This window comes from Callospermophilus lateralis, chromosome 1 (assembly GCF_048772815.1).
Source record: "Callospermophilus lateralis isolate mCalLat2 chromosome 1, mCalLat2.hap1, whole genome shotgun sequence".
NCBI classification, from domain to species: domain Eukaryota; kingdom Metazoa; phylum Chordata; class Mammalia; order Rodentia; family Sciuridae; genus Callospermophilus; species Callospermophilus lateralis.
This window is the reverse complement of record NC_135305.1, coordinates 20206416-20230109: the sequence shown is the minus strand read 5'-3', so window position 1 is coordinate 20230109 and position 23694 is coordinate 20206416. Positions and strand designations below refer to the sequence as shown.

At 37.6% G+C, this 23694-nt stretch overlaps 1 protein-coding gene across 1 annotated transcript in view; it reads left to right on the top strand.

Moving 5' to 3' along the window:
* Lrguk (leucine rich repeats and guanylate kinase domain containing) overlaps nt 1-23694 on the top strand; it is a 70589-nt gene that overhangs the window by 19309 nt on the left and 27586 nt on the right. Inside the window, exons 6-10 of the mRNA XM_077109925.1 lie at nt 5051-5175; nt 9720-9863; nt 19111-19191; nt 20970-21056; nt 22412-22518. Coding sequence (XP_076966040.1) covers nt 5051-5175; nt 9720-9863; nt 19111-19191; nt 20970-21056; nt 22412-22518 — 544 coding nt within the window. The remainder of the gene's footprint in view (nt 1-5050; nt 5176-9719; nt 9864-19110; nt 19192-20969; nt 21057-22411; nt 22519-23694) is intronic.

Here is a 23694-nt window from a genome sequence, read left to right as displayed (position 1 = left end):
AAGCATGCTAGGCAGGTGCTCTACAACTGAGCTACATCCTACCCCCTATTATTTTTGGAAGAATATAAAAGGCCATCCATGGCCAATAATAAATCAAGTATTAAGATTAACTTGATTAGCTTAATTCTATATAAAAATTTAAGAACCCCAAATATCTGAATTAATTTAGTTGAGAATAATGATCTAAATCATCAGTTAAACAAGCTAGTGATACTGACAATGTGATTAGAGTAGATTATATCAATAATTCAATTGTAAACTCTAAAGGCTCAATTTTAAAATTTAACTTATTTTAGGCTATTTTGTCCTAACTTTTAACTGATGGATAACTGATGATTAATTGATAATCACCCTAAATTGCAAGATAAGAAATTTTGCTAAGGTAAAGTAGGTGTACTTATTATTATATAAGGTTACAGTTTATTTTTTTACCTGTAAGCATTGAGTGGTTATTGACTAGGCTGCATTTTAGGATTATGGATCATGGAATTTAAAAAAATGATTCATAGAGACTTAAATCTAGATAGGATTTTAGAGATCATTAGTGCTTACCATTATTTTATTTATATATTTAATGAAAAAGGAGTCTGAGACTCATCGAGGGTCAAGAACTTGCCCAGAATCATCTGGTAAATGCTTGAACTGAGATTAGTCTTCAGAATTCAGTTGTTTTTCCCGTGTTGCAATCTGCTGAGTAATTATTACTTTTATTGCATAGCCATTTAAATCATACACGTTTCATTTCTTAGATTCACTCCTATCATAAAGCTCATTTTTCACTGGTAAGGTGATGTAGATCTTTCAGGATTAGTTTTGATTAAAGCCATCATTGTGGTCTTCTCCACTAAGAGAATTGTGATGGATTTCCTACGTATTTCTCAGTAACTGTTTTCTGTACACCTGAACCATATTTTATGATTGTAGACAAATGAATAAGAGCAAATAGTGAACTAGTGAATAATTCATGTCAAGCATTTGAGAAGTACTGACAGCACTGCCAAAATGTAAAAATATATTGTTGGGATTTTTCCCTCCTCGTAAAGTTATGCTAAAGTGCCACAGGGTTCTCCACTCGGTTTCCACAAGGATCTAAAATTCCCCTGCAAGAGATTTATTCACAGAATGGCAAAACTTTAGCGCTGGAATGCAATATGATGATTTTGAGTTCCTGGAGTCTCTCTTACCTGATACCATCTTTTAAAATTATAATATACCTAAGAGGATTAGCCCCGTAAGCTAATTCATTGTAATAGTTTAGTGATTTATCAGATTATTCCTTTTCTTATCAGAAACTCCTAAGACCTAAGAAAGAACATGAAAGAATAATGTTAGGAAGAAGGGCAAGTTACATTCTGTGAAGGTTCTTAAAATAAGAAAGCAGGAGATTGAAGAGATAGATAAAGGTGCTCCTGAAAGCAAACTGCCAACCAAGAGCTCTCTAAGGCCCAGTCTGGCATGTCGACTGTTACTGTTGCTGGCAGCCAGGTGTGATGTGACTGTTAGAATAATTAGAGGGGCTCTGGAATACCACTGCTATAAGTACTGTCACACTAAGGTATCCATGGGGCATTGGTTTCAGAACCCGCCTCAGACACCAAAATTTATAGATGCTCGAATCCCTTATGTACAGCGGCCTAGTGTTTGCCTATAGTCTAGGCACATGCACCTGTAATTTTAATTCATCCCTAGAATACTTATAATACTCAATAGTTGTTCTGTATTGTTGAGAATAAAGCAGTGAAGGAAGTCTATACTTACAATGTAATTTTGCTTTTATATGATATTTTCAATCCTTGGCTGGTGGAATATGTATGTCTGGTGGGCCAGCTGTGCTCTTTACACAACAACCTGAATAATTTCCAGTGCCTGGAGTGAAGAATTGGGAAACTGGAGGAGGCAGTTTTTCTGAGATGAGCATATTTCTGAGCAGAGATGTTTAGTCAGTGCCTTACTCTTTCTCCCAGGACTGTGAGGGATGGTGGTGAGACCTGCAGGAGCCATGCTGGATTAAAGTAAGACATCTGCGTTCCTCTTTCTTTCTATCCTTACAGGACTTACTGGAGAACTTGATAGGGAGCTGGGTGTACCAAGGGAGCTGTGGTATCCTTGAATGTCTGGGAAAATGACTGTGGACCCAATAAACAAACTTTCAATTCCTAATATCAGGATTCCTGTCTTCTAGTTTTCTGATCCTTGCCTGTTTCCCATGGGACCCTACCCAGCTACTCACTGGCACCTGTATTGCTCTGCCATGATTCAGAGTATCTTCATCTTGGTTATAAAAGAGCTACCAGGACACTAGTGCTCCTGAAATAGCTAAAGAAGGTGGCCACTTGAAGTTTCATAGCCAAGTTTTTGTTGTCAAAGTTTACCTCTTTAAAGAGTATTTTATTTCATCCGTAGCTGTGTGAGATAATTTCCTCTTTCCTATATTTTATATCTATCTTTTGTTATAATTCATATTTACAAAGATCTGGTCTTTATTCTAGTTTTAGAATAATTATTTGAACAGCACAAAGAAATCAGAAGCAGAAAAGATAGTGTTTGTGAGCACAAATATCTATGTGTGAGAATGTTCTAGCGGAAGCTTCTTGGAAGTCAATCTGAAAATACATATTGACCTCACAGAGCTGGAATTTAGCCCAAAGATTGAATCTGAAACCAATGAGGAAAACCTAGGGATTTCTGTATATTTAGCAACATATTCTTATCTAGTTTCCTTATTGACCTTTTTTTCTGGCCTAGCTCTCTCTTTTTTGATTTAATCCCATCCTTGACTGTCTCATTTCCATGCTATTGGCCAAGAGGTGCAGGACAAGATTCCTTGGCCTCATGTGATTGTAATTTAGTAAATGAGATCAGTGCCTTGTAAGTCTGAGGATGGCTCATCGACATCCTAACATTTGGCCTAATGGCAACTTGATGTCCCCATTTTACAAATGAATAATCTGAGCAGAGCGCAGTGAATTCACAAAACCAGTAAATCCTAGAGTTAGGATAGTTCCAAGTCATTCTGAGGCAAAACATGTCTTTATGATATTTATGATCCCTTCCTTCCTATCTACAAAGTTCTCTGTTTTCCAATGGTTGGAAGAGGATAGCAAGGGGTTAGAAGTTGACCAGAAAAGGCCTTGAGAAAGATATGGCTCCTCTAGAATGGATACCAAGAAGTGGATGTGCTGTGACGTATTTGCAAGTATGATAGGCATTACCAACTTGCCTGCAGAGTGGCTCTATCATAACAGACCCACTCATCCAGTTATGTAAAAATCTATGTTCCTCAAAATCTTTTATTTTATGATATTTGCTTATCGGATGGTGAAGAATGGCATCTTGGTTTGCATTCTCCTGACTTCAGGTGAAGTAGAACATCTTTTTATATGTTTATTAGTCACTTGGGTATTATTTTCTGGAAATTGCTTGATCATATTCTTTGTCCATATTATATTGAGTTGGTTTATCCTCTCTCCCCTAGATTTGTGGTAATTTTTAATGTATCCTAGGTAGTATCTGTTTTATCTGTTACACATAGTGTGAATTTGGCCCCCTAGGCTATCCTTTCTACTTGCTTGTATAATTAAAAAGTAATAAAAAAAGAAATAAGAATATGAGGATTATCAAAAATAAAACTTGAGATATCAGGTGTAATGTGAATGTTTAAGAGAAAGGAAAATAAAAAACTATGGAATATGGAGTTATATCCTAAAGATTAGGGTTTAGGGCTGGCTCAACAGTAGAGCGCTTGCCTAGCACGTGCAAGGCCCTGGGTTCAATCCTCAGCACCATGTAAAATTAATAAATAAAATAAAGGCATTTTGTCCAACTACAACTAAAAAAATATATTAAAAAAGAATAGGGTTTAGAAAGTAATAGGAAAGCAAAGTGGATTTTAAAAAATACACTGCCAGGTAAGAAAGCTCCTGGTACATTCCAGAACAATTGAGAGAATTGGAGAACATGGGAGAAATGGTGAACCCTCAATGGGTTATAACGGAGATGAAATAGGATAAGTAGGTTGTGTAAAGGGTCTTAAATGTCAGTGAGCACTTTGAAATTCATCCTAAGAGAATTTTTAAATTGAAACAAGATATCCAATCAACATTTTGAAAAAATTAACCTCTGACTACAGTGTGTAGGGGACTTAAAGGCAGGAATGATGAATATAGCAGTAGTGTTGGAGGTGAGTGCTAAAGGTGGGTTCAGTTGGCAGAAGAGTGAATAAAAAGGCAGGGAATGATGAAAGAGACATTTTAAGGCAAAAATGCCAGGTCTTAGTGATGAATGGGATGTCATGCCGATTATGAATCGCTGAGAACTGGTGATGTCACAGGCTACTTGAGAGGGAACACTGAGCTTGGATGAGGCAATGGTATTAAATCCTGGAACTGATCAGAGAGACTGAGGACAAAGAGCTGGTGACTTTGAGATTGCAGCTTTAGGGGACTACAAGGAGGGGACACAAGATAAAATGTTAATATTTTGGCAATAAATGTAATAAATTTAATTAACAGAAGAAAGCCGAGTTTACGCCTCTTTTATTTTAAAGGAAGAAGAGAAACCAATACAAGCAGAAAGGGATGTCCCTCTATGTACCAGGTGCTAGTCGTTGGGCCACCCATTTGCTACAGAGGGCATGTCCCAGGCTGTCACTCTAGTTACAGAGATGAAAAACCTTGACACCTGTGCCCTCTTCAGGGCCACCTCATATTCAGAAGTCCTAGCCGGGGGAAAGCACATAGCTTCTCCTGGAGATCATTAACCAACCAAGAGAAGACATTGCCAAGGAGGCAGCTCTGAAACTGGGAGTTCTTTTATACCATTTGAATGAGTCACATATGAATGCAAATACTACTGAGCATTTTTTAACCATTTAATTTCATATAGAATGCCATATGAAAAATATATCTCAGGATCTAGTGTTCATCTTATATTGGGCATATAATCTTTATTTCAACTGTTGTCTGATTTTTCTAGTGATGATTTAACACTAATTCTTTTTATCTTCAAAATGCTTTCAATGACATTTTCCTTAAACCGTTGTGATATACAGACAATGAGATAGAGGAAATTAGAGGACTAGATATGTGCAGTAGCCTCACCCACCTTAGTTTGTCCAACAACAGGATCACGACAATTAGTGGCTTAAACTCATTACCCATCAAAATACTTTGTCTGGTAAGTGTCATTCTTTGTAGAAGTAGCAACTAATGCTTAGTAAATCTATGAATTATGACTACTTAGAATTTTTCAAGTAGATAAAGAGCCAGTTCCTTCATGAAATGTCATTGTCTTCTCCTTGTTTGCTTCAATCCATATCTGGGCTCTGTGTGTGTGTGTGTGTGTGTGTGTGTGTGTGTGTGTGTGTATGTGTGTGAGTGTATATGTGCACATGCATGCAATATTGATAATCCATGAAAATGTAAAATGATTTTCTAATTTGTTAACCAACTTTTTAAAAAGATTTACTTTATATACTGGGAAAGAAAGATATCTTTTATCAGTTATGAAAAAATATTTAACAGTATTTTATTTGGGAAAATAATATTAAACCTTATTTAAGCATAGTAGTTATTGTGGTTCACACTTTATCACCTTCAAATGAACCGTACGATGTTTCTAGGCATTGAACTTTGGTTGTCCTTTTATATTAGTACATTCTAGTCTCTCATTCTAGAAAATCAGAAATTGTGCTGACAATAACAGAACAATTCCAACCAGAATGTTCAATTTGATTGGTTTTTCCCATGGAGAGCATCCTTTTTAAGCCGTAGGACATGCAGTGTGACTATGATTCAGTGAAAATAGAGGTCATTTACCAAAAACATCAGCAGGGTCATGGTGGTCCCAGAGATATACATGATATCTTAAAAATAACACTATAGCTCACGAATGTGGGGTTCCCATAATACTGTTGGCATATCCAGATTTCTTTTGCTTCCTTTCCTCCTCCCTCCTACCCTTAGATGGTTTTGCTATTCATGTGTCACAGGGTGGGCAGGAAGTGTTTCCAGCTGTGGAGCTTGTAGCTTATCAATTTTGTATGTGAACTGTCCCACAGGAGGATGTTGAACTGTTGTCTGAAATGACATCTTGGGCTATCTGCAGATTTTTGACATATGAGATATACTATTCCTGTCTTATTAACCACAGATCACTGAAGGTTGCCTTTGTGAAAACTTCCCTTGCCCTGAGCTTAGAGCATCTCCATAGTGAGTTAGGTGAGGGTAAAGTACTAACATTCTAGAACCAAACAAATGGTTTAATAATTTACCTGGGACTTCATGTTTTCTGCCTACTAGGGTTTGTTCACAAAGCATATGAAAGTGAATTTGATAAATGGTATTGAAAATTTTAAATTCAAAAAGAAAGTCATGTTTTAAAGTTATGATCATCTGAAGGATTATTACCAATATTGTACTACTCATTTCCTAGATTCTTTTCCTTTTCTATGCATATCTCATCTGCATTAACATTCCCACTATTTTTAAGTGGAACTTTAAGTGGAAAGAGATATGGAAGGAAATGAGAATTGAATCCATTATTGAGAATGACACACAACCCTTTCATCCTCAGAGTTTGTTTCATTAACTACATAAATAATCCATGTTGACAGATCTGTCTCAACCAGTTTTTAGAAAAAGCATAAAGTATTTATATTTTTCTGCAAATAGATCAATCCAACTCCAGCTCCCATCACCCAAAATGAGCTACAAAATATACAACATGCTATTTTTTATTGTCCTTAAAATTTTTGAGAATAAGAAGGTTTACTTTTTCTATTTTTAAAAAGTTTTATACCATATGGGGCTGGGGTTGTGGCTCAGCGGTAGAGCGTTCACCTTGCTGTGCAAAGCCCTGCGTTAAATCCTCAACACCACATAAAAATAAATAAAATAGAAGTATTGTGTCCAACTGCAACTAAAAAATAAATATTTAAAAATAGATTTATACCATAAAATGACACATATTTACTTCTACCATTTTTAATGCTTTGTTTTTAATTCATGGAATCAGAAAAACAGTTGCTTTTGTTACTATTGAAAAGAATTCATTTTATAGTTTAGAGCTAATTCCCAACCTTCAACTTTTATGATAAATGTAAAAGTTGAAAAGTGGAAAATGTGGTTCGCTAATGGGCTGTTCTGTCACCCAGCTTTTCTTAGCAAGTAATGACAGCACATTCCACACTTAAGAGCCACTTGGTTTTTCCCTCCCAAATCGATAGACTAAGAATGTTTTTTTACTTATTTAAGAAGATAGCTTTTCTCTAAAAGTGTTATCTTTGCTAATCATCACAAAACAAGCAGGAAGAACCATCCATGCAGAAGCTGCTGTCCCTTTCTAGTGGGAAGGTCAGTTTTTCAGCGGTGGGTAAAGGCTTTGACTAGCTGATGCTCACTTCAGAAATTTTGCAATTCTGAAATTTTCTCAGTTCTGGTTTCTTTTATGACCATAGGCTATCTAATTAAATTTTTCTATGCATCACTCTGCTCATATCATCTACCACTTTGAAAGCCATCAGAGACACTGGGAAGAAGAATTACGGTCTATCTAACATATCGAAAGCTCTTCAAAGTTCTTTGGGGGAAAATGCATTGTATATAAATTTGATGTGTGGGCATTTTTTGAATAGGATATTGAGGTCTTACTTCAATACATTAAATTTATATGGATGTGATACTAACCTTAGTTTTTTTCTTTCCTTTTTCTATTCTGCTTTTTATAACTTTTTTGAAGTGTGAACAGAAGGAAATTTGATTTCATTTTGGCAAATGGGATTATGAATATTTTTTCCTTTCCATTATTGCATTTTTAAAACATAAAAATATAAAGAATAGTATAATAAGCCCTCATGCACTTTAAAGATTATTAACATCCTATTAACATGTTTTCAGGAGTCATAGAATTACATTAATGAACACAAATCCAACTCATTATTGAAGTGAAGTTTTATGAAAAATAGGATGACAATGAGCTTTTGCTATTAAATGTACCAGGAAACCCATACCTAGTGAAAATATCGTAGGTGGAAAAAAATGCAGAGAACTTGTAGAGAGGCCACCTAGAGAAAAGGAAATCACATGGCAGAGTCCCTGGGACTAAAAAGAAAGAAAACCTAACCATCCCAGCATCCCAGCTGAGTCAAGTCTCAACCAATACGCCAGATGAATGCAGCAAGCCCAGCAGAAGAACCACTAGAATTTCATTTTTTTAATGCTCATTAAAAGTTTTGAAAGTTTAAGGATGGCTATAGTAGGTCATTCACTGAACCTCAAAATCACTCTTTATTATAATTTCCAACTCAAACTAAAGTTTTAATTTTACTTTATTATACTATTTCTTATACCTAAAGGCTAAGGAAGTCAAGAAACAAAGAGTATGTTGGGAAACATACAAGAAAATACAATTATTATTTTTTGGGGGGAGGAATACCAGGGATTGAGCTCAGGGGCACTAGATCACTGAGTGACACCCCAACCCTATTTTGTATTTTATTTAGAGACAAGGTCTCACTGAGTTGCTTATCACCTCACTTTTTGCTGAGGCTCGCTTTAAACTCACGATCCTCCTGTCTCAGCCTCCCAAGCCTCTGGGATTACAGACAGGTGTGTGCCACTGCACCCAGCAAGAAAAATAGAATTATTTTTATCCCTCTTGTTATTATGAGTACATGGAGGTTGGGAGAGAAAATATTTGAGTCTGAAATCTTTGTTATAGTCTGACTGAGAAGGTACTCATGTGTGAATTATTGAAGAACTTAGTTTGTTACCTGTCATTGCATAACAGGCCACCTCAATTGTAATGACTTGGAGAAATAACTTTGATTAGCTAACAGTTCCCTGGTCTGAGCTGGGTTCCGCAGGGTGGTTCTTCTGCTAGGCTTGCTGCATTCACCTGGCGTATTGGTTGGGACTTGACTCAGCTGGGATGCTGGGATGGTTAGGTTTTCTTTCTTTTTATTCCCAGGGACTCTGCCATGTGGTTTCCTTTTCTCTAGGTGGTCTGTCTTCAAGTTCTCTGCAATAGAGTAGCTGGAATTTTTACATGATATCTCAGGGCTCCCCAAAACCAAAGCAAAGCTTTCCAGCCTTCTAAGTCTTAAGCTTGAAACGGGCACACTTTTGTCATATGCTTTTGGCTATGGGAGGTTATAGGCCAGCCTAGATTTAAGAAAAGGGAATTGTACACAGTATGAATTACTAGAGACAAGATTCACTGGAGGCCACCAAAGCAGCACACTACCACTGCCTTTGTGGTCTGACATTATTATACTTAGAGTATTTCTGAAAACAAAGTATACGTGGGACTTATAATATTCTAGTGGTTTATTGTGATAGGTTGAAAGAATTATATTTAGTTTGTAATTATCGAGATCCAGATGGAGTTATACTGCCATTAGGCTTAAGCTGTGCAGTTACAAGCTCATATTACCTACCTTGTGTCTTTCCTATTGATTGAATACTCATCTTTAAAATGAAGATGATATATTCCAATCTTTCAGTTGAAAAACTAGGATTACTCTCTGGGGTGTTTCAAAGAGTAAATGATGAAAATATGTATGTGGGGTGCGAAAAATGACTTCCTGTTTTTCTTTCTTTCTTTTCTTTTCTTTTTTTTTTTTAAAGAAGATTTGGGGAAGTATCCAAAATAAAAATTTGCTATTACAACTTTTCTTATGAGAAGAATTTAAAATATTACATATATTTTGTTCATTTTAGGGCAATAACTGCATTGAGACCATCACGGGTTTAGAGAATCTGAAAGCCCTGCAGAACCTAGATCTGTCCCATAATCAGATATGCAGCCTCCAAGGCCTAGAGAATCATGACCTCCTGGAAGTGATCAACCTGGAGGATAATAAGGTAAGGTGCTCCCAAGTCTTGGTGTCTGGCATCTACCTAAGAAGACACATTAGAGAGTTAACACAGACACCCTTTATTGGCTTTTCAAGACCTGTCACATGAAATGCCAGTTTAGAAATGTTATTCTAGCAAATTTATTAGAGCAGTAGTGCCAGAAGCACTGTTTTTTAAAATAAATATTTACAGTTCATGAGTTTTGAAAAGTTGATGCTTACTAATTGCACTGTTTTAAAGGTTTAAACTGCAATCGTGTGTATAATTTTCTGGAGTAAATGTGCTCATGCAAAATTTTGTGTAGAAAGATGGCATTAGAAGTATCTGAACTGTCAGATCAAGGGGAGTGGAGTATGAGACTAACCTCAGGCTGGTATTACTCTTGCCTACATTCAAAGAGAAGACTGTTCCAGTATTATGTCAGAGGAGGGGCTGGGAGATGTTGGCTGTTATGGTTTGGATGTGAGGTGTCCCACAAAAGCTCACGTGTGAGACTGTGCAAGAAAGTTCAGAGGAGAAATGTTTGGGTTGTGAGAGTCTTAACCCAATCAGTGAATTAATCCTCTGATAGGGATTAAGTGAGTGGTAACTGAAGAGGTTTTGTGTGGCTAAAGGAGGTGGGAATTGGAGATGTCCCTATATAATTTTCATCTGGAGAGGGGAGTCTCTCTCTCTCTCTGCTTCTGGAACATCATGTGAGATGCTTCCCTTTGCCACACTCTTCCACCATGAGCTCTGAGGAATGGAGCCAGCTGTCTGTGGACTGGGACCTCTGAAACTGTGAGCCCTTAAATAACTCTTTCTTCCTCTACAGTAGATCTGGTCGGGTCTTTCAGTTGTAGCAGTTTTTGAAAAAGCTGACCAAAACATTGGCCAAAACGTATAACATTTTGGTTTGATAGGAGGAATAAATCAAAAGATCTATTGCACAGCATAGTTACTAAAATTAATAATAATATATCATATTTTTGAAAAATGCCAAGATGGTAGATTTTAAATGTTTCTGCCATAAAATAATAACTTGGTGAGGTAATACATATGTTAATCAGCTAGATTTAGCCATTTGACAATTTATACATATTTCAAAACATCATGTTACACATGATGGATACATATAATTTTATAAAAAACTTTAAAAATGTGAACACCCCAGGAAAGGGGCGAAAAAAAATAAATATAGAGAAGAGGCATGGAAAGTGACTTCTTATATCCTGTTGGCAACCATAGGGTATGATCCTAATCTGTATAATGGGTTGAGAATTGGGCATATTCAAATTTTGAAATCTGGTTTAATATATATTGCAAAAATTATATAAACTGATTTTCACTCTTAATTGCATTTTATTTTTAATAAAGCATTTGCACTTCTAGTCGTGATCTATTAAGTTGGCACCTGTAGCCAACTTCATAAGCAATGAGATCTCTATAAAGTGGTTTTATTCATATTGAGTACTTCATTTATTTCTTCTTCCTCCCTCCCTCTCTCTCTCTCTCTCTCTCTCTCTCTCTTGTACCAGGGATTGAACCCAGGGGTGCTTAATGACTGAGCCACATCCCCATCCCTTTTTTAAAATATTTTATTTAGAGACAGGGTCTCACTGAGCTGCTTAGGGTCTCGCTAAATTGCTGCGGCTGGCTTTGAACTCTCAATCCTTCTACCTCAGCCTCCTGAGCCACTTGGATTACAGGCGTGTGCCACCATGCCCAACTTGTTTATTTCTTCTTGAGAATGAAAAGTTGGTCAAAGCTTGAGACAGGGGCTGGAGATGTGGCTCAAGCGGTAGCGCGCTCACCTGGCATGCGTGTGGCCCAGGGTCCGATCCTCAGCACCACATTACAAACAAAGATGTTGTGTCCGCCGAGAACTAAAAAATAAATATTAAAATTCTCTCTCTCTCTCTCTCTTAAAAAAAAAAAAAAAAAGAGCTTGAGACAGTCTGTGCTCAGTGGAGCAATGTGTGACGCTGTGGAGACTTGCTCTCTCTTGCTGGGATGCTGCTTATCAGTTAGGTCTGACCCTTCTCTGACAAATTTACATCATCTGTTAAGTTGCTAAAAGTCAAAGCTAGTTATTAAAGTCTGGGAATAAGTGAATTTTTAATCATAGAAAAACTGTTCATCTTCATCTCACTTGATTTGTTTATCAAATTGTTTTGATCACTTCTCAATTCTAGTGGATGAACTTTGTTCATTGCACTTTGTTTCTTAGGACATCAGCATGATCTCTATTTCATGTTATTTTTTCCTTTTTACACAATTACCATTGAAGACTGTTTTTTTTTTTTTAAATTCCTGCTTAAAATGGTTCTCACATATAGCCGGGGGTGTTGAAAAGTTGGAATAAGCTCATTATATGTCACCTCGGGGCATCTCATGATTTAGGGAAAGGAGCAATGGTAATGATAGTAAAAATTACAGTCATAAAATTATCTAGACATATCTGCTGAGTACTTATACACCAGGCACTAGTCTAAGCACTTTACATATCTCATTTAATCCTTATTACAACCCTGTTATTATTGCTTTTTTGTAGATGAAGAAACTAGGGCACAGAAAAATTAAGTAATTTGCCCAAAGTTCTATATAGCAAAAAGCAGAACCAGGACTCAACTAGAGAATGCTTTGCCTCCTGAGTCAATGTGCTTACCCTCTGCAAGATAACACAGTAAATGAAATGCCAATGCCCCCCCCCCCCACTTTCAGAACTAGGTGTGGTGTAATGCTAGAGAACAGTGCTTTTTTCTAGAAATACAATGTGAGCCACAGAAATGAGTCATGGATATCATTTAAAATTCTTTAGTCGTCACAATAAATGGAAAAAAGAAACAGGTTAAATTAACTTTAATGATATATTTTACTTAATATCTCCAAAATATGATATTTTTAGCACATAATCTACATATAAAATTATCAATGAGCTATTTTGCCTTCTGTTGTCTGATACTGAGTTTTGACATTGGGTATATGTTCTATGCTTAGATGACATCTCAGTTCACTCTGGCTGTAATGCAAGTGCTAAGTAACTACATGTGGCTGGTGACTACCATATTGGGGAATGCAAGTCTGCAGACACCTCTCAAACAGTATATAGTTCTCTTCCATTTCAAGAGACTCTTCACATTACATTCAGAATAGTTTAAAGAAAAAAGAGCTATCCTCAAGCGAAAACAGGAGTTTATAATTTTCAAGTGTTAAAGGGATTCTATTAAAAAGAAAAGTGGCTCCATGTCCCAAAAGGAGCTCCTTTGGTGACAACTGGGTCCTTGACAATAACAGGACTCCCTGGCTCCCCACTGGGTAGGTTGGGGAGCAACAGATGGTACTTTGAAACATTCGTGGAGCCATCTGAAGAGTTCCTCAGAGATTTCTCCAGGACAACTGAGAATTCTATGTATCAGGGATGGAAAATTTATCATGTAAAAGAAACCCAGCAGAGTTTCGGCTTCTCATCTGATGCATTTGGGGTTAGGAGCACAGTTTTGTTGGGAAGGACTTGCATCAAAGGTTGTTTCTTTGTTTGGCCGTTGAAACGTGATAGCTCCTACCCAGCTTCATTTGAATTACTGTCCTTGACACGTGTTTACTGTCTGCTGGTGACATGGGGACCTCTGTCACCACCCATGCTGCAGACCTTGTTAGATTTTAAACCATGTCTAGCATTTAAAACCTGGCCAAATCTGTTAACTCCTGACCTTTCTTCCAGCAGTGGGACGTTGCTCTGGAGTGACTTAGAGAATGCTGGGGTACTTCCCTGAGTCTTAGTGCGGCCATTTCACATGGTTTATCCCAAATATTTTTTCTTCTGAGTCTTTGTAAGGATTAACAAGATAATTCTCATAAAGCAATACAAGCAAGGAAAGAACTGCGATCCTAAGTAACGGTGGTACTCCCCTTTCTCCCAGAATGAGAAGACCACAATTTTACCTTTTATTTTTGTGACACCTCAAACAGATTAGAAGTTCTTCAAGGAAGATTTCTTGCTTCTTGTTGTTCAGAGATGCGTACCATTTGTCTCAGGCAAGCAATGCTCAAATCTTCATTGGTTCCTGGCTCATGTTTCTGTTTATGTCTGTGGACAAAAGGAGTTTGGGGGATTGAACACAGTCTGGCTCCTAAGCCAACTTGGTCTCTCCTGTGATTTACATTTGTTAGACCTGAGAAGAGAGGGGTTGGGCTCCTTGGGGTCCTTGGGGCCTCCAGGGACTGACAACATTGCTGCAGTCACCTGAGCTGGGTATAGGAGATGCAGGCATGATCAGATCTGCTGCTAAATTCAATTCCCATTCCACCTGGCCAAGGTACTCCTGCCATGGGATGCAAACAGGAAGGAGGCCTGTTTCGGAGGCCTTTGGTCTCTTTAGATTCAGGAGGTTTGGCCAAGTCTAGGTAACCTGAGCTTCCATATACTTCCAAGACAATAGAAACTGTCCCAGTGTCTCTCCCTCCTGGTAGCTGTGGCATAAAGCCCCGAGAGGGACACACTTGGATTCCAATCCTGATCTGCTTCATCACTTTGGCAAATACTTTTTTGAGCTTTCAGATCAAGGCCAACCCCTCCCTCTCTGCCCATGGCCCCATACCTAGTGCATACCTCACGGTGGTGAGTTTGGCTCCATGGAGTTGGAGTCAGCTTGCTGTAGCCAGCAGTTCAGGACTGAGGCCTGTTGTGGCCTTTTCGCATCACTGGGCGTGGAGAGAGCATCCTAGGGGCAGCGTGTGGAGTGAGACGCTCTTGCAGAAGAGGGTGAGAATTCCCAGTCGCTGGTGTTTCCTTCCGATCTTCATACAAACCAGCTCACTTCCACTTCAGGGGCTTTGCGTATCTGGCATCTCCACTAGGAGTTTTCCCCAAAATTTCAAAACAGTTTACATGTTTGTTTAATGTTGGCTTCTGTCAAACCCTCAAAAACATTCTCTGACCACCTCAGGCCTCTCCAGCTCCCCGGCCCTATTTTCTCAGTCTCTCTACACTGCTTTATTTCTCACTAGTCCTTATTTCTGTCTGAGATTATAGCGTATCATGTATTCTGTTGTTACATCTTGAAGAGTTTTTGTCTTTCCCACTATAGTGTTAGCTTCATGAGCTCAGGGATTTTATCTTGTTCACTTTGTGCAATGTCTGGTTCGTAGTTGGCACTGAAGAGTATTTGTTGACTGAATGCAGGGCTCTCAGGAGCCCTCAAGAGCGCTCAGATTTGCCTCTCGCCTCGCAAGTGCTTGGTTGGCGTTTAAGGTGCATGTGATGAGATTCTAGAGTGATTGTGGATAAAAAAAAAAGGCATTTCAAAAATCTGATTTAATAGTAAAGATATTTTACTGAATGGATATGATATATCAGGATTTACCAAGTCATTCACTCACTGAAATTTGTTATGTCTGTAATTTGCTATTAAACATAATGTTGTAGTGTGTATTCCTTATGTGCATATTTTATTATGAGGATAGATTCTTGGAATTCCTGGGTATGGGCATTTAAAATACTATTGATGGGGTGGGGTTGTGGCTTAGTAGTACCACACTTGTGTGGCATGTGTGAGGCTCTGAATTCAATCCACAGCACCACATAAAATAAATAAATAAACAAACAAACAAATAAATAAATAAAATAAAGATATTGTGTCCATCAACAACTAACTAACTAAATAAAATACAATTGATATATTTCCTGAAGGTTCATACTAATTAAGACCTCTGCTGTAGTATATTACCACACTTTTATCAACAAATGTCATTTTAAAATTATGTCAGTCTGGTAGAGGAAAACGGTGTTTTGTATTCTGTTGGTTAGGAATATCTTTGAGGTTAAATATTTTTTTGTGTTTGTTAACCTTTTGATTTCCGTTTTACAAATTATCTTTTCATTCCCTTAATTACTAATTATTTTATGACAGTTTTTCTTTTGCTTTTCATTGTGCTTAAGATACTTTTGATATACATATTAAAATAATTTTTGAAGGGGCCGGGGTTGTAGCTCAGTGATAGAGCACTCATCTCGCATGTGAGAGGCACATACATGGAGGCAAACTCACCACCATGAGGTATGCACTAGGTATGGGGCCATGGGCAGAGAGGAAATGGTTGGCCTTGATCTGAAAGCTCAAAAAAGTATTTGCCAAAGTGATGAAGCAGATCAGGATTGGATTCCAATACACAGTGTTCCTACTATGGGACTGTGTAATGACCCAACAGATCCCTGGATTCTATCCTCAGCACCACATTAAAAAAAAAAAAAAAAAGGTATTGTGTCCATCTACAACTAAAAATTTTTAAAGATAAAATAATTTATGAAGTATAATCAATATATTCCTTTGCTTTCCTTTATTCTTTTTATAATTTTTGTGAAGTCTTTTTTCATTCTAAATCTGGTACATGTTCACTGAAGCTTTTTGTCTGTTTTTCTTCAACTTTTAATCTATAGTTTATTTTGTGGTATAATTGAAACAAAAATTTAAATTTTCTTTTTTTCCCAATATTTAATAGTAATATGATGATAACAGCTATCATTTATTGAGTGCTCACTGTATGACCAACATTATGCTCAATAATTCTCATTCATTCATTAATACATTTAACCAGTACCTTTTCTGAATAATTTTCTCACTGATCTATGGTCCACTTTTTAAAATATTCTGTTCCATTGGTTCATCTGTTGACTTTTAATGCAGTAATGCATTTATCATCACCATCATCATCATCATCGCCACCATCATCTAATTGATAGAGTCTGTAGTTTGAAAAACACTGCTTTTCTGCACAGATAGATGTATACATAGCAGTGGAAAAAATTTAATCATTGCACCTAATGGTCCCCTAAGGAGGTGTGTGTGTGTGTGTGTGTGTGTGTGTGTGTGTGTGAGAGAGAGAGAGAGAGAGAGAGAGAGAGAGAGAGAGAGAGAGAATATAATATGTATATTAAGATATTTTTAAAGAAAAGGCTTTAATAGATCCCTTTAGTGCTGGATGATGGTGCTTGGAGAGCATGACCATGAAGGAAATGGCATAAAAAAGAAGTTGGTGTACTTCTGGCTTGGGCAGTGGTCACCAAGGGTCAAGTAGGTTAGAGAAGGGGCTGGCAGGACATTCTTGCCAGCAGATAGCTCATAAGAGTCTAACCTCTCTGACAATTTTTACTTTCAGTCATTTGGGGTGCTGTTGTCCCTTCTACACTCCTGTAAAAAGCTTGGTACATGCATAACTTTGGGTCTGTGACCTTTTGGAGAAAAGATGGAGGGTGGTGGTGTCGGCTGCTGAGTGAAGCTGTGCAGGAGTCAGGGACACATGCAGAGTAATGGGTATCTGTGGCATTTGCTAATTTAGCAGAAGGGAGACTTGAAGCCAGGCTACCCCATGGTTGCTTCCTTCTTCCCAACCTCATCAGACCCTTGGAAGGACTGGGAAGAAAGTTGTATCCCTTGCATTTGACTCTCAAAGATTCACTGATCCCAGCTGACATTTTATTGGTGATATAACTTCATACAGTCCATGATCATTCTATTCATAGTGTTTGCAACATATCAAGATTTTTCTGGGGCTGGGACTATGACTAAGTGGCAGAGTGCTTGCTTAGCATGTGTGAGGTACTGGGTTCGACTCTCAGCACCACATAAAATAAATAAAACAAAGGTCCATCGACAGCTAAAAAAAAATAATAATAATAAATTAAAAAAAGATCTTTCCATGTCAAACACTGTAGATATCATAATTGTCTAAAATGAATACATAGTGTTCCTACTATGGGACTGTGTTATGACTCAATGACATAATGATATAATAATAGAGTTCTTGAGAAATTAGAAACTTTTTACTTTTACTAATAACATTAGACTGAATGTTCTTATATCTAATTTTGCCTGTCTGATGATCTCCATCAGAAACCTCTTGAAGTAGGATAGCTCGTTCATAGCTTAAACATATATGCAATACATCAGATTCCCCTTTAGAAAGAATATACTAATTTCTATTCTTACCAGCAATGTCTACAGGTTCATATGGCTAAGACTTGTTGGTGAGATGTGGTGAGTGCAGGAACACATTTCCTCTTAATGTTTGTTTTAGGTTCAAGGACAAGAATTCCATGCTAGAGGGAAATTATCCACCACTCAAAAGTTCTGTAGAGCAATATGAACCAAGTTTATATTCTATCTTCTTGAATGACACAATATTAAAAAAATTCATCTCTCTTTTTTTTTTTTTTTGTAGATGATCCATCTAATGATGGACTGCCTAGTATCCTATGGAAAAGCATGTGTATAATAGCCTAACATTGCTCTAGCCAGATTGATTGTGCAGGTTGTATATTGCAACTTTGGAGTTTGCCTTTCATATTACATTTTTTGAAAATGGCACCCTTTGAACATGATGCATATGTTCATCTCCTAACTTAGCTTTGGGAGTAATTTACATTTTAGTGCATTTTGTGGATGCAGAACTCAGGGTTACTGAGACCCTGCTATTGGAATGCTTTTGCAGCATGTGCAGAAATGTTTTGGAAAAAAAATAGAAATGAAAAAGTGATTATTAAGTTATTGAAAACTCCAATATCTATACCAATAAAGTTGTAATTTGTCTAATTGTAGAAAATTTAAAGTATTTGTCTTTAGTGGAGGATTCAGGCCTGCTTCAACCCAAGTTGGTTAAATTAAGGATCTGCCAGGCAATCTTTTTCCCTTTACTTTTTAAAGTTATGAAACAACTTATTTAGAAACGTGTGAAAAATAAATGTACAGTTTATTAGCAAAAAAAAAAAAAAATTTAAGGCAAGAAATATGTCATGCCTATTCAGTGTTTACCTTTCCTAAAATAATTCTCTTCTGTGGAAAAAGTGATAGAGCCACGGGCAAATGGAGTAAGAGGGCTTAGCCAGTCACAAAGGAGCAGGGCCAGGGAGGGAGGTTGAGGGGCAGAGGGCTCAGTAGGTGTGGGGACAGGTGGGGAGTCAGGTCAGCCTGTGTGCAGTTTTTGTACTGTTACTTTTGGTACTCTTTTATTTCCATTTAAAATAAACATGGATGAGAGAAGGAAGCCAATGGTTCTCTAACTTGAGAAAAAGAAGAAAAGTTGGTTGTGTGTTCACATTTGTTGAAGAGGTAATTCCCATGTCTGTGTAGTTTTGTGGAATTCTTGTTAAAAAGCTGCATATTCAAACAGGACATTATTAAAAAATAAATTTAAGAATCCAAACTGGACTCTATTATATTGTTTTTCCTATTGCCTTTGTCTATTGTCTATTAATATTTTTGCTTTGATTAAACAGATTGCTGAGCTGAATGAAATAGAATACATTGAAAATCTTCCTATTCTCCGAATTCTCAATCTTCTAAGAAATCCAATTCAGGTGAGAGCTCATTTATATGAGGGGAGGAGGTAGAGGAGGACCTTAAAATCTTTCCTCTTCGGGAAGCACTTCTGATAAAGAACATTGGGGATGTGAATACACTTTACCTTTCTTCTCTGTCTTTTAGAAAAAAATTAGGATAAGTAACGTGGCACCTAAAATGACCTGTTTTTCTAGAAATTAGGTTTTTGTGACGAAAAGCTGTCTGCACAGCAACACTATCAGTGAAAGTCGAGTCCAGAACTGAATGTCCTTCACTTGCCTTGCAGGGTCATTTGTGGCCCATCCTGGGTGGCACTAGGATTGTAGGAGAGAACAAGTGACGCTGGAGAGCAGTGCTCTTTCACACCAGAGAACACAAGACCCCGGAAGTACAGACAGAACATGGTTCTTATTTTGTAACAGAGTTAGAGAAACTGTATGATTAAATACCTGAAGTGATCTGTTTGGATACAGCCGTGAAATCGGTGTGGCTGTAAGAATTATCATGAACTATATGCACACACGTATGGGGTCATCTCCTAGGGTTTCCTTACCTCTGAGATGCAAAGATCAGGGTTCTGGGTTTCTTTTTTTTTCTCCATTGATAGATCCATTCTCCTGGCCTCCCTCCTTCCCTCCTGTCCATCTGTCCTTCATCCAGTTTCATACCTCATCCTTCACGTTAGCTTCCACAGTCTCTTGCCTGTGTGCGTCCCCAGGCGCCTTTCTTCTTGTATGTAGTAGATGAATATGCCTGGGAAAGTGAACCGCAAAATAGAAAAATAAATAAGGAAGATTTAAAAATTAAAGCCGCCCTTGTTGAGGGACTAGTGAGAGAGAGTTTAAAAGCGCCTCTGGGGAAGTGGGGAGTGGGACTTCAAGTGGCCTGCATGTCCCAGTTGCAGATCCTTAAACTGCATTTACCCATGTTCATAAAGAAACGCCACACGCCCTGGTGAGAATGCTGGGTGCACACCCTCTCCACAACGTTCACACATGGTATACATCAAAGAAAGCTTGACATTTCTAATTGACATAATGTCCTTATTTATGGGATATGGTGTGATAATTCAGTACATGTATACAATGCATAATGATTAAATCAGGGTAATTAGCATTTTCATCTCCTAATTCCTTTGTGTTGGGAAGCTCAGTAAAAAATACCTTTGTATATTTAGTCACATGAATTCTCTTCTATAAAAGGTACCATCCACTATTATCTTGCCTTTCAAAGCGATGTAGCTTTTACAAAAGACAAAATGACATTTTAAAAAGCAGATAATCCTAATAGAACAGATGGTAGGGGGTAATAAAGAATTTGTTTTATAAGTGAATATTAAATTATTATTGTTACAAGAAATTGATAACAAATGATACAAATCAATACAAAAATGTGAATAGACAATAAAATAATAATAAATAGCAAAATTTAATTCTTTGCAGTAATGAAACTCATTGGCATTAGAAAACAAGGTTTGAGCTACTGGCCTTGAAATCTTAGATGTTTTCCCTCTCTGAGGCTTAGCTGTTTTTTTCTTTAGAAATGAGGATAATCCTACCTACCCTACTTATCTCACATGGAGATTAATAAGATCTGCACATTTGAAGAGCTTTAAAAATGACAAGGCGCAGCCTGCATCTGATTGTTAATACATGGGGCCTGGGGAGTCTTAGGAGGGGGTCTGGGGATGGTAGGGGTGGCAGGCCAAAGGCCTGAGCTCATGAGAAAAGACTGTGGTGCTTGCCGACTTGGGGAAAGGAAAGCAATTGAATGGTCCTCTTGATATTTTACATAGGAAAACCCCGATTACTGGTTATTTGTAATATTTATGCTACTGCGACTCACAGAATTAGATCAGAAGAAGATTAAAGTAGAAGAAAAGGTATGTAAATCATTATCATTTCATGTGTTTATGGGTTAATGTGTTCAAAAGCTTTCACTGTCTGCTGTAGGACCAGTATAATCAATATTTGAGATGCAGACTAATATGTAAATTAATTCTTTACTTAGGGACTGTTTCCCTGTCCCAGGATCTATCAGTCAAGCCCTCTGTAGAGCTTGGCATCATCAAATGCAGGCTTCCGTTGGTCCAGTGGAAAGCTTAGCTATGAGAAGCAGAAAAGACACTCTTCTTATCTAGGCCACATTGTGGCAGATTAGCAGTTTGAAAACTATCCTGTTCGGAGAGGATACCATCCTATCTGGGTTACTTTAAAAATTAATTTAATAATAAAATGTACTATAATGTCATCCTACTATATAATCAAAAGGTATTCAAATAAATAGCTTCTCTGATATTTTTAATCCTTTAATTCTGCTCTTTAAAAGAATGATTTATCTGGTCATACAATTCCAGAGCAGCCAGTCTTGAATGCTAACACCTGCCTCCCTCCCTACCATTGCCAGAGTAGAGATCTCCCTACCATCGCCAGAGTAGAGATCTCCCTACCATCGCCAGAATAGTGAGGCCTTTCCCACGTTGGATGTGAATTTGAAGCAGGACTGAAGACAGGTGTAAATGGGTGGAGAGGCACATATTCCATCTCAGATGTGCCTTTCTGTAATCTTGGCTAAAAATAGTTACAGATGGTCCCTATTATTATTCTCATGCTGAAAGGCACTTAGTAGATTTCTCTTTTCCTTTAATATTTTGCAAAAGGAATAAAATTTAAAACCATTATTAAATAAAAGTATGGCAGACAAGACTAGATTTGGAATATGGTAAAGATGAGATAGGGAGCAGCTCATTAGGAAGAAAAGATCATATTTTCCAATGGAGAAAGTTCTACTAAAGGAGGAAGTTTGGGTAGAACGTGAGAGTGTGGAATAATTCTGGGTGATGTGGCATTAGAAAAAAATTCCCCAGTATCTACTGCTGTAATCTAGAACTACAAATTTTATTATTCTTCTTGTATTAAAAATTGCAATCTTTGCCATAGTAAAAGCAAGCATAGACTTCAGAGGTCTTGTTTTTTATTTATTTTTCCTTCTGCCCCTCCCAAACTCAGGGATATAAAAAGTACGAGATCAAAGGATTCTACTCAACATTTAAAAATAATTATCATTATTTAGATTTTAGGAACGCAAGAGTTGACATGAAAACTAATCACGGGCATGGGTTAGATTACTTTGCATACCTGGTTGCATGTCTAGAATAATTCATTAAAGAAACTCTAAGCCCTGTCTTCATTTCAGAAACCAAACATTTTCCCTTTTACTTGTCCAATTCTGGAAAAGGTTTCAGCAGTGAATAAATATGACCCTCCCCCTGAAGTGGTCGCAGCCCAAGATCACCTGACTCACGTTGTCAACAGCGTCCTGCAGCCACAGAGGATCTTTGACAGGTATTTATTAGGACTCTCCAGGGTAGAACTCGGGATGGGCAAGCAGACGACAAGCTCATCATTTTCCCCAGCCCTCTATTTTGTGACCGGTTCATTTCCTAGGCATGTGACTTTCTCTGAGGGACGGGACAAGTGTCTTTTGATAGACCGTACTGTCTCAGTTATGGCCTATCATACTTCAGCCTGCTGCTCTCAAGCAGGAGGACCCACTGACTCATCTTTACTCTTTCATCAGACCCCTTGTATGTCGGCTGGCCTGAGCCATATGACACTGAAATAAAAAATAAAAAAGGGTTGTCAATTCTTCTGCCTTAGGATCAGAACCCAGTCCCTAGTCTCATTAACGGAAAATTGTGATCATTTATATCCATTGTAAATCTTTCCTTTGCTGTGAATTAATACTAAATACTCCTGCCACAGAGCCTTTTGTGGACTCAGATTATTAGGGAGTCCCTAGAAGGAAGCACAGCTAGCCTAAGGGAAACCTGAAATATCTTTACTGAGTTGCAATCTACCCAGCTTGGTTGGGCGCATGAATAGAGTCTCTCACCTCTAAATTCCAAGACAGATTTACCACGGTTTCTCCATTTCTTTTTAAACAATCTGTTGGAGCAGATGGCCATTTATGCTGTAAGTATAATGCAGAAATTCTATCAATACCCAAAGGCATTTTAAAAATACTTGTAAAACTCTTGGGTATAAATGGCCTTTCTTGTGATATTTGCTTCTGTATTTCACATGGCTGGTTTCCCACAGAGAGCAAAATGTTTTATTTTGCAACTCAGGACATGATTTTTACATGGAATTTAATAATGTGGACATTGAAAGTTTCTGTGTGTATGGGAGCCCTCTAGGTGAAATGATCTATCGTTATTTGTACACATCTGGAAAAGCACATTTGATTTAAAAGGTGGGCATTTATGTCCTCATTGTATTTTTCTTCCAGTTTATAATATTGCTACTTATTTCATGCTTTAGGGGACATTTATATAAAAACATGTATCAAAAATTTGCAGCATGTTTGATAAACATGTATTTCTTGATCATTTCTGACTGTCAGGAAAATAAGAGCCAAGGCCCAGCAGGCCGGATGTCCAGGATGGAGCAGGGTTCCTGTGCTATCTCAGCAGCTGGTGCACTGGCCCACCTTTGCCCTTTCCGCTGGGCGCCAGCACC